Source organism: Tympanuchus pallidicinctus, unplaced genomic scaffold, assembly GCF_026119805.1.
Source record: "Tympanuchus pallidicinctus isolate F22 unplaced genomic scaffold, pur_lepc_1.0 scaffold3, whole genome shotgun sequence".
Taxonomy (NCBI): Eukaryota; Metazoa; Chordata; class Aves; order Galliformes; family Phasianidae; genus Tympanuchus; species Tympanuchus pallidicinctus.
The window spans coordinates 91520559-91532774 of NW_026294747.1; the positions used below are offsets into that span (position 1 = coordinate 91520559).

At 38.9% G+C, this 12216-nt stretch overlaps 1 protein-coding gene across 2 annotated transcripts in view; it reads left to right on the top strand.

Moving 5' to 3' along the window:
• The window catches only part of CREB5 (cAMP responsive element binding protein 5), a 244611-nt gene that overhangs the window by 46188 nt on the left and 186207 nt on the right, over positions 1 to 12216 (top strand). The window contains exon 4 of one of the 2 annotated variants that reach the window (XM_052694421.1): positions 2912 to 3033. In XM_052694421.1, coding sequence (XP_052550381.1) covers positions 2912 to 3033 — 122 coding nt within the window. Of the gene's footprint in view, positions 1 to 2911; positions 3034 to 5762; positions 5839 to 12216 lie in introns of those variants that run through there. The other variant, XM_052694422.1, reaches the window with a different exon arrangement.

Sequence of the window (12216 nt, forward strand, 5' to 3'; positions counted from 1 at the left end):
TCTGTTTTAATAAAATCACATTTAGAATTCTTGCCAGTCTGATTTTTGAATCATAGAAGCTACAGCAACTGTATAGGAAGACTGATGTAGTCATTGAAGATTACCATGTCAATATGTTGGTGATCTAAATAATGTAGTTCAACTACCATCTTTAATGCTTTTAGATAATGAAGCAGTTAATTGGTAAGACTGTGTGTAGCCCACTGCAGATAACAAGACAGAGCAGATTATCTCAGTCTGCTTGTGATACAGAAGACACACTCTTCCTGCACACAGAAGAAAGCAATATGAAGCCTTTGTATGTTTTCTCTGGGTGGTTTGTTTTCACTGTTAAAATTATTTATTTAATGGAGAACTTTTTTCTTTCTGTCTTACATTTATGGAATAGATGCTGAACAGACCAAGAACAATTATATTGGTTTCTGTTACACATACCTTATAATCAACTTGTTACCCGTTAATTTGTTGATGTAATCTATTAAAGTAATTCCTGATTTCTTGAACAGCTGTACATCTTGATGAGAAAAAACGAGACCTTATTCATGTTAAGGTAGATACCCTGCACCTCCCTCCCCTTCCTCACACACAAAAAATTATGTATATATGTCTGTATATCTGGATTCAAGCAACTACAGAGAAACTTAGGATGTGTAGTTTTGATGAATGTGGTGCTATTGGCTTGTTTATTGTGAAACCCTGGTTTCTCATCTCAGTCACGAAAATGATACCTTGCTTATTTGATATGAATATGCCACTTCTAAAAATAAGATGCTTCATGTATTTGCCTCACATTCAAATATCTACGTGCCTTTTATGTCAGACTTGGCAAAGATTATTTTTGTATTTTTCTACAAGGTAGTCATGTTTTTTTTGCTAAAGTACTTGTTTTTTTTTGCTAAATACTTGGTTTATCTCTCCTTCTTTTCAGCACACTTCACTTCCACTGCAAATTGCAGTCCATAGTGCAAAGGTATTCCTGGTGAAACTGTACTGAGATCAGTAAGGTTACTCCCAGAGAATAGTTTGGCACTTCTTGTTTATGGTATGGACCTATACAGTGGCAAGTACCCTCAGGCTCCATAGTGTCAGCAACTCATTGACTTGGCCTCTTATGCTGAGTTCTTGTGAGATTCTTGGAAAGTCTTGTGCTTCTGCCTGGTAATACAGTAATCAAAAAACTGTGAAAACTAATAGATAAATACGTGCACATTCCCAAACACTTGAGTTTTGTTTCCTTTACGCTCACAAGTATAATGCTCAAGCCAAAAGAAATAAACCAGAATTTTAACATTAAGGATTTGCCTTTTGTGTTATCTCAGTTTGTTCCATCAAAAATATAAATGCAAACCCATGTGCTAGCCCTTATATTACTTAAGAAAGTCAAGCCTGTAGAACTATGCCTTCTACAGGTAGAAATCAGCTTCACTGTGGCTTTATGGGGCAGAAGATGGATCCCAATTGCTTAGTTTTCAAGTGGAAACTGCATTTCTTCTTGAATACATTCCTTTTTTGCTGCTTTTTGTTTAGGGGTTGCTGTGTGTTTCTATTCTGATCATGTGATGTTTATTGTGTCTGGTAACTATTCCCTGTCATGGTGAAATACTGGATCTAAATTGAACTTAGCTAGGTGCAAGATACTAAATTTTTCTTCCAGAGCTCAGCTGAAGTGGGATGCTTTCTTCTGAGGTCAGAATTGGCCCGGTATAGGCAATGGGATTAGTATGACACAGTTTTCCTTCTTTAAAGAATGAGTTTCAGACAATAGAGTAGTTGTCTATGAGTATGCAGAAGTTGATTTTTCAAGACAGTTCAGTCTTTCCATAAAATTAGGTACTCCAAAGCAGTTTGATCTGGAACATGGAAGTGAGAAAAAGGAAGTGCCAAGCAAGAGAAGGTCTTGTTAATGTGGTTCTGTACTGTAGTTCTGGGAGGATGCTGATGTGCAGTAGCAAAGAACTTGCCCCAGAATGAATGGTGTTGCCTCAGAGCTGGTCTTTGAAGAGACGATGGTTCCCAAGTTTGGGCTTGACTTTTCATTTAATGGACAAGGACCGGCCAAAGTCATTGCTTAAGCAACACCCTACAGAACTTCCCTCACTTTAGCTCATCTGTCCTGCAGGTTTTTGAAAAGAAGATGAAAATCTTATACCTGCTTGAGTTCCTACAGCCTGTGAGATTCAAAATAATCTTGCCCTACCCTGGGTTTTTTGAGAGGGCAAAAATATTCCTAGAGATGCAGAAAACTATTAAAAATTTTTTTTAGTCCAGATCTCATAGTTTATATGTTTTATGAACGACTTTTAGGTATAAAACAGATATGGATGCTTCTTTGGGGTCAGAGTTTATTTTTCCTTGATGCTGTTTCATTTCTTTGAAAATTGCACTAGAAGCAGAACTTCATACCGTGGCTAACACCCCATGTATTTCAGAGACGTGCTCATTGGAGGTGTTTTTTCAAGCTCTGAAGGCATGAGTTAGTGCATGTCTGCCACATTTACCTGCATGCTGCAGTGTAAGTGTGCATTATAATGCGGTCTGTGCGCTGTTTTGCACGCAGCTATTATTGGAAGTTTATGCATAGTTATAATGACCATTTCCACATGTGAAGGATATACTTTTGTGTTACATGCTCTGTGAAAATCTGGCCTGTTTTCTTTCTGGTTGAACGATGACTGCTGCCTGCTTTCAGACACTGCTGGCAAGCACTGTCTGTCTGCAGTGCACAGTGTCAGACTTCAGTGCTGTGTGGTTTGCTTTTAATGATGGTGCGGTAGGAGTGGGACAGCCTGGAAAGGTTAGCTAGAACCTCTTTCTTTTTTTTTTCTTTTTTTTTTTTTTTTTTTTTTTGGCAGACTGCCTCCCTTTACTTCAAATAGTAAATATCAGCGATCATTTCTTTTCATATTCTCAGATCAGACTCCTACACCGACACGCTTTCTGAAGAACTGTGAGGAAGTGGGCCTCTTCAATGACATCGACTGCTCCTTAGAGCACGAGTTTAGGAAGGCACAAGAAGAAGAAAACAACAAAAGGGTGAGTTTCACCAGGCGGAACCTTTCCTCCCCTTAACAGTCGTGGTGAAAGCAGACTGAACTCTGTTACCAGCTCGTAACCTTTGGGTTAGAAACTAGGTGGCACTCTAAGTTGTGACATGCTTTTCAAACGATCCTAGCAGTTGACAAAAGAAACCCCAAACCAACAAAAAAAGCAAGCATTAAGTTTCTAAAAGTGTGTAATGTGTTTGCCAGCGTTTGATTCCAAGTCTCTGCTTTTAAGTAAACTATAATAAAAACCACACACCTCTTGAGGGAGAGGCTTGGGAAAATTATATCATCTTTTGAAGTGAGGATTGCAGACTTGCTGAAATACATTACAGGGAAGTGCGAATTATGAGAAGACATTTGGTTTAAAAAGCAGTGCTGATCTATCCTCTGCATCACAGTGGATCCTTGGATTTAGCTGTCATTGCTGCCAGCTTTGTTGTGCGTCTTTATTTATCACAAAGTATTCATGCTGGGGTTGGGGATGGGAATTTAGCTTAGTAAGTAATGTATCAATTTTGCAGTAGTTGTTCTATTACTTTTAGTGTTTTTAAATTCATGTTGAGTTATATAGGCCACTCTTTACCAGATTTTGCATGTTTGTGTGCCTGAAGGTTGTTACATTGTTCTGTGGCATCCTAAAGAGATGTTAAAACTTTCAAGGAACTGTGAAATAGCTCAGTGCACTACAGAGCAAAGAGGTAATGCATGAAATTTTAACTTTTCAAATATGCATCCAGTGATCTGGTTGCTTCTGAGAACTGAAACACATTACTGAACACATTCTGTACTTGGAAATTCACATGCTATGTCCCCTGCCATTGCGGTTCTCTGCCTATTGGACATTGTGTTGTTTGATTTAACTCTCACAGTAATCTGTTTGTCTAACTTGAACATTAACTGGTACATAGGCTAAAAGTATGGAAAGAAGATCACACAGCAGCTATGGTGCTGCAGCCAGGAGGCACTTCTCCTTAGTGCATGCCTCAGCGTTAGTTTCATGTGTCTGCGTCTCTAACTGCAACTGCTTCCTATATAGGTGTTGCTTCTTGTAGCTGCTGTATATTGCGTCACTTGCTTTGCTGTCCAATTCAAAATTCATACATGTGAGACGTGTGCCTGAGTCGATGCTTGGGATTGTGAAATCTGGAGGTAGCAGCATTTAGGGATCTTTGAAATACTTTGATGTCTGCGAAGTAAAGGCATGAGAGCACTTTTTGGAAGAAGTGGGAGCACTAGTTGCTGAGATAGAGAGAGGAAGAGCGGGGATATAGAAAGAATATGGGAAGAGAATCTAGAAATTTGTGGCTTATGAGGAGGAAGATGGGCGAAGATACAAGAGAAGAGGAGAGAGACTGTGACATAGTAAAATGAGCAAGTACAAAGTCCAAATATGAGAATCCAAGTTGTGGTCAAAGGCTGGGAAAATATCCCAGACTGACCTCTGATCCTCACAGCTTTACGCATATGATGAATGTGAGGAAACAGAATTATAATATAATAAATGTATCTAATTGTACACTTTAGTTGTTTCTTGTGTGTTGCAGAGAGGAGAACTGGCCAACATCAAGGGAATCTATATGTTCCTACATCTCTGCAAAGTATCAGTACTGAAGAAGATTCTTAGGTGGTACTTTCTGTATTGCACTTGTTTTTGGGAACTGGAAATATGTAGAAATCTACTGATGTGAACTTCTGTGCAACTAGCTGTAAATTATGAGGTTTGGTGTTCCAGAGTCCACTTCAGCTCACAAAAAGTAGTTGCATAATGTGATTAAAGCCTATGAAAGGGCATCAGGTTACCTGATGATACTAGGTGTCTAGTGACCTCGGGATGTCTTATTCTGCACTCCTTCTATCGATCTGTTCAGCTGTCAGTGGTGATCTTAAGGGTTCAGATGGATGACAGGAGGAGGGAGAAATCATTTAAATAAAAATGTAAAGAAAGGTTAAATTCACACTGGTTAGCTAAACCTGTAACATTCATACTGTGTTTTCAATTAGTCTGCTGTATGTTCGTTCTTACATTACCAACTGACAGGTAGGATTTTGAAGTGGGTCCCAGCAGGGCTTTATGCAAATGCTAGAGACAAAGGCCACAAAAGAAAAGGGACTCCTCTATAACTATTACTAACAAAATGCTTCTAGCAGCCTGTACCTGGAGTAAGTGCAAAGTAGTATTTTCCTAATGGACCTACCAGTGCTTGGAGATCAATACCAGCAGAAAACTTACTCATGGCACAGAAAAGTCTTGTGAAAATATTTTTGTCAGGTTAATTTCTTTGCACTCTGAAAGAAAGTTTTGTTTATTTTAGTATATCGCTGTGGCTTAGCACACAGCATGACACTGAAATCTTGTAAGAGAAAAACACTTCTTTTTTTTTTTCCTTTTTTGGGAGTCATCATTTGAAAACTCAAAAGATACAATCCAGTTAGCCTCTTTCTCCTTCTTTCCCTATTTATTTATTTATTTATTTCAAGAAAGTGGGAGCCTGTGGGTGATCTATGAAAATTTTTTGCAATTAAGCTGGTTAAGTGGGTTGGTGACAACCCAAATTAGCTGTGAAGTGCTGAGAGAACACTTCTAGGAACAGTATGTGTACCTGTAGCAGAAATGCTAATGACTCAAACCAGTGATTGAACACCTGGTGGGAAGGCAGAGCCAACTCAGGGGAGCTCAGGTGTAAGCAATGCACTTGAGTGAGCCAGGATTTACCTCTTCCCAGACCTTATTCAAGGATAGGCAGTGGAGGCAAGGGTATCTCTCTGGAGATCACTGTGTCCTTGAGGTCAGAAGGTAAGCAGTTTCTTTCCTTTATTTCTGTGGCTGTTGCATTTGAGCAGGTATTCATTTGCTGTAGCCTGGGGTCGTGCTGCTGTGCTGTCATTGCTATACTTTCCATTCCATTGCTGTACCCTTCTGGGAAAGGTAGTACTGAGGTACTGCATGTGCATTAATATCCCAGTTGTTTGACCTGGAACAAATCACTGTCTCTCTGTGTAAAGTGAGAGTAGTGTCTCTTTCTGCCTCTTATACTTGATGTGTCTTACCTGCGAAGACTGTAAGCTCATCTATGAAGGATCATCTTTTAAAATACACTTGGATTAGTCTTCTTCTTGGGGACTGAGGACTTAATAATGATGATGATGCCCTGGACTTGAACTGAAACGAGAAAGACAAGAAGAAGCTTTTTACAAGGGTCTGTGGTTGCAGAACAAGGGATAATGGTTTTAAACTGTAAGAAGGGAGACTTAGATTAGAATTTAGGAGGAGATTCTTTACTCAGAGATTGGTGAAGTAGTGGCAGGAGCTGCCCAGAGAAGCTGTGGATGCTCCATTCCTGGAGGTGCTTGAGGCCAGTTTGGATGGGGCCCTGGACAGGCTGATCCAGGGGAAGATGACCCTGCCCACGGCAAGTGGTTGGAATTAGATGGTCTTTACATGTCCCTGTAGCTTTAAAAATTCTATGAAATGAAACTATCAGCTTGTTTGGTCACTTTGATTACCCATACCATTAAATATTAGCACAAGGTCTCTTCCAAGAATGATCCAATGCTTGACAGCAAAGAATGCTATAGATTAGAAAGAAATACGCTGGTAATCCTATGGGAGAGGTTTTCTGTATCGTCTTAACAGCATTCTTCCTGACACAAACTTGTCAAACTCACTACCAAAATTAATATAGGTAAAAGCTATAAAGTTTCCACTTTCAGAAGAGTAAATACTACAGCTCTTAGGAACTTGAGGTTTGCAGCACTGACAGCTCTGCCATAGGCAAAATTTGCAACCCAGGTCAACAAAGTAGAATATGCTGGCACCTTTTCCTGCTGGCTGTATGTTTTAGGCTTTCAATGCTCTGAGCATTTAAGTATCTAAGGAACTTGTGATGGGTTATACCTGCAAATACGGCCATTTCTGCTGCTGGATAAGCCCTTCTGCAGCATCATGCTTTGAGCATTATGTTTGGGTCTGAGGGAATTGTCAAGGACGGGAGGGGTTAGGATTCATTTCTGAACAACTGGACCTGCTTTATTAAAATGCATCATGCCTCACTTTCCTGCATGGAATAAGACAGAATGGAATTATGCTCAGTAACATGTAGAATATCACATAAAGTAACCTTTAGAAGCAGTGAGTTGAGTATTTTCAACATGAAAGTATTTTTAAAATAATAACTCCTGTTGGAATTTGCATGCATTGCTTGTGAAGGCATATCCTGTCATTTTGAAATCTTCTAATCAGTGTTCAATGCATCAAGATAATATGTAAACAATTACTCACATCTAGAGTCCGACTATAACGTGGGAAGTTCACGACCAGTTCAGAAAGCTCATAGCCAGCAAGTTCTCTGCTTGACTTAATGCTCCTCTTCTAGGCATGCTGTTCCACCATAGGCACCTTTCTGCTAGGAAAGTATCAGCAAAATGAAATAGTCCAGTGGAGAAATAAATTATGGTCAAATATGTTCATGTGATTAAAGTGCAAAACAGAGTTGTGTTTTAAGAACATTTTTTCTTTCTTTTTTTTTTTTTTTTTTTTGGTTCAGTTTTCTAGTATTGCAGCATAAGATATCTGCAAGTTGAACTTGAGTATAGTCTTGTGAGAAGTAGTGTCAGTGCTGTAGTGTGCTGATGAAGAATGGTATAACTTCCGAGCATGTGCCCTGCCTCTACAGCAATCCTGTTAGCTTCCTTCTTCCCTTGAAAATATGCTAAACCTTAGGGAGCTGGTTGAGGTGAAACAAGAATATTGTTCATGTACACGTTTCAGAGACAAGTGTTTAGAAACAACTGTATTTCACTCATGAAATATTACAAACCAACGAACTCATAAGAAAGCCTTCTTCCAGAACGCTTTTCAATCCTCATTGATTGGCATGTTGTACACCCGAAGAAAACAAAGGCCTGTGTTTAAATACTACTTAATAGTTTTTAAATTATGCAATCATAAACACACATGCACACTTATTTAAACATGTCAGAAGAATCATATTTTTTTTCAAGTTCCTTCTGACTGCTTATTCTCCTCTTATGACTGAATGTATTATGTGGTGGGTTGTATAACAGAAGAAAAATAAGACTAAGGAAGATTTATGTTAATATAGTACTTAAATGCCAGGGTACAATTGTATTTTTTTTTCCTACAATTCCAACAATTGTAGGAATAGTAATAGCTTCAACTGTTGCTTTATCGATCAGTTAAGCTGTTGTCAATAACTCAAAATTCTAAAATTCAAAGTCCAAAATATTACCCCAGACTCAGATTGAAGTGTAATAGTTCTCAATCTTTGAATGTAACATCTGTATGTGTGTTGAAGTATCTTAATTTCATAGCATTTCTTTTGTGTGGTGTATTCAAGTATTGTAAAGATACTCTATCACCCTGTATCAGAAGTTCTCCAATGGGTTGAATTTTCATACGTGCTAATTCCATCAAGTTAAAAAGTCTTACTCATCTACTTTTGGGCTTACAGTTGGTTTATAGTCACATTTTTCTAAATTAACTTTTGCAACATTCTTATACAGAAGGGGAATGCTCTTTTTCTTATCTTCTAAGGAAGAGGAGATTGCAGAAGATGCTGTTTTCAGAACTCTTTCATAGTGGTACACCAGGCTCCTGAAAAAATTGCAAGCATTGAGTGATATTTCCAAGGGAGTTGGGTCCTTTCCACTGTTCCACCAAGCAAGCAGTTTTCTGTGTCTTTTGGTTCCTAAAATATCTTTAGCACTGTAGCCCCAGAAGATTGATAGGGATCTTCAAAGGCATTTTGGTGTCTTGCTCTCACTGAAATAAAGCAGGAGCAAATCACTGAGCTACCATAAAGGATCTGGATTCAAGTGATGTGCTAAAAATTGCAGAGGAAGTCTGTGGCAGAGCCTCGGATTGATTCCATATCTCTGCAGTCTCAGCACAGGGCATCGCGCAAACCATGTGTGTTAAAGATTTATCAGCTGTTATTCAGTGTTGCTAAAGACAGGAAGAATGCTCTCCTCCTCTCTCCAGATGGGTAGACTTGCTATACTTCAGCTGCTTTTCTTAACTTGTGGTGCTTTCATAGTAGACATATGGTGATGCATTTTATATAGGAATTCTGCAGTTGGCACTTTGGTCCAGTGACTTTGAGTCATGTTTTGAGCATATATCTGTAGTTGAGACACTTATTCCAGGCACTTTGTTAGCATGCTGAACTGTTACAGAGCTGTGCAGAAAAACTTTCAAGACAACAGAGTTCATAACATGACCTTGCAAAAATATTTGGAGGAATGGGCTTTAACTTCGCTTGTTTCTGTCAGTACATTTTATTTTCTGCTGGCAGGTAGGTCTGTCTTATCTTCTTCTGTTGCAATGGAGCGTATTTGAATGGATTTTTGTATTTAGATCCTCATACTCTGAGGGAAGGCCTGAATGCTTTTCCAGCCTATGTTATGCAGAAAGGCAATATTTGAGGGCATACGTTTTTGATTGAGCTAAATCTCCTTAGCCATAATCCTTCCATGTTCTTCTGAATTCCAGCTGATGAATCACCCTGCAGAGCTCAGTCAGGGCAGCCCACTTTCCTTCTGCTTCATATTGTCTCTGTCCCAATGAAGTTGAGTCACTCTCCTGTAATGTTTGGGTTTTAGTTGTGTTTTGTATATTTTGGCTATCCCCAAAAAAGGAAGACTGCCTGATTTCATTCTGATATTTCGTTCAGAACAACATTGCATAGCTGTTGTGTGTTTTGCCTTGGTCTTCCTATGGATGTTTTTAATGGCACAGCTTTCTTGGTACATGCTTAGATTACAGCAGCATGGACTGGATGGCATCTGATGAAGGGATAAACCTTGCTCCTAGTAGTGTTTTCAGTAAGTCTGTCTTTTAGGTAAAGCCTGTAAATCTTGGCAATCTCCTTAGAGCTTACATTCTGCTATTAAATACAAACTCTGGTCCCAAGAGCCAAATTTTAAGTGGACTGCAGCCTATTGGGTTGGTTAGGTAATAAGATACTGCTGATATATTTCAGAGCAAGGTGCACTTTTATTTTATTTATGAAGATAGACATGCTGGTTGAGGGCTTAATCACAGCTGATAAATCATTTTAAGAAAGTCTATTAGAACCATATGCTTATTCCTTGTATTAATATGGTATGTCTGTTTCTAGTCTAATAAGTCAGGGTCTCTTCCCCTCTTCCTTCTCCCTGCCTGGTGTGTGAACTATTTATCTGTTTAACTGATATTGCTTGCTTGGGGGCATTTCTGTTTTTAAGAGGTATCATTAATAAAAGGTGAGCAGAAGAGAGAGAAATTCTCACTCTCCAGTGAGAATGGGAGAGCTGCACGTTTTCGGTCATCTTTGTGTAGGAGGAATTTCAGAGCAAAGGTCCAAAAGCTGAGAATGGGAAACCTATCAATTAAAGACTGGAGAACCATGGCATGGCCTTCACTCAGCATAAGGTTGTCATTTTGGCCCAGGTGGTTGCAATCCTGGAGCTCCAGGGCTGTGAGGGGGTGGGTATGCAGACATTTTGGTTACCTCACCTTTCCCTCCCTCAGAAAGGGCTGCTGTGGGAACAGGTTCCATGGCCATCTAATGAGATCCACATTGGCAGTTACTTTGTGCCAAGTCCTATTTATTATTAATTGGTGGTTCACTTGCAGATCTTTCCTATTATTTATTGATTATACCTCTACATATTTATTATTTTGCCAAAATTCAAATGCTAATAATTTCCTGACTTATTTTTTGCTTGCAAACTTTGTCTACTGTCAAAGTGGACACAGTTATAAGATTTCAAAACAGCAACGAGTTTTAATGTTGACTGGATTTCTTTCACATTTTGCACATGGCAGTCATCTATTTATAAACCTCCATAGGGACTCCTAAACCTTTACAGTTGGGTTTCTCCCACTTCACCCCCTTTTCTACCTTGCTCCCCCAAGGCAAATCTTGTGTTTTTGGCATAAAGACAATGATGGTGATTGTTGTATGGATAAAATATCTACACGCTAAGTACTGTGGGTAAGTTTTGTTTTTTTTTTTCTTAAATTTGTACCTCAAGCAAAATAAATTGGAAGTTAGAAACATCCAAGAGAATAAGGGTATTTTAATCGTAAAGTAGGAGGTCCTGGTATGAGTTTCTGGTAGCCTTTAGTGTTACAAAATGAGAAATAGGAAACTTGCTTTACACCCTGTAGCATTTACACATGCTACAGGGTGTAGCATGACCCTTTTCCAACACTGCACAAAATTATTCTCTTACTGAAAGCCACCAAACTTGATCGTTAGAACTGAAGTGCTTCAGAGTAACTGAAGGAGTAGTGGGTAAGAGAAGCCAGAACAACTGAGCATGTACTACAGTAGTCAAACGATTACTACTTTTGGATGGATAATTTCATACCTTGTGGGGGCAGCTCCACTGACCCTAATGGAATTTGAAGTTTTTTTAGCCTATTACAGCTATGCAAAGATCTGAAGGAAGAAGAAGCCTTTCCTCAGAGATGAGAAAAAAATCTCAGTTCATGGAGAGATGTGAATTATCTGATTACTTAGCTGAGATCCTGATAATATGTCTGGCTCTTTTAAAAACCATACCAGAGATGCAGAAATATACATTTTAACGATTGTTCTGCTTTCTCTCACATGCTTCTTTACAGAAGTTGCCAAATCCTCTCTTATCAAATAAATATCAGTTTGCTTTCTTCCTTGAAATGTGTGTGGCTTGCTTGGTCCCTGGGAGGATAACAGACATTAGTTTGCCACGTGAATGTACATGTCAAAGTGCAGATCTGCCAGCCAGTCTGGGGCTGGGCAAGGAGAATGAACTCAGTGTTACAAACAGCCTCTTTTGAATTTCTACAACCTATTAGTCACAGCAAGCTGCCCTTATTGATTTTGGTAAGAGAGGTCACTTTTAATCCTCTAAAGTGGAGAGAGCTACATGCACTCTCCATAGCATAACATTAAAATTGACACAGCTCTGCATCACTTCTATGAAAACGCCCTAAACCTAGATGGATTATTGCCTTGCTTTTCAATGGCTACAAGCTGCTAAGAAGACTGTGCTACCTCAGAATTTGTGTAAAAGATTCAAAATACTTGATAAGAAAAGCCCAGCAAAAAAAAAAAAAAAAAGCTGAGAAAATATGAGCACAATTTATTTAAAAAACAAAACAAAAAAAACTGTCCCTGCAGAA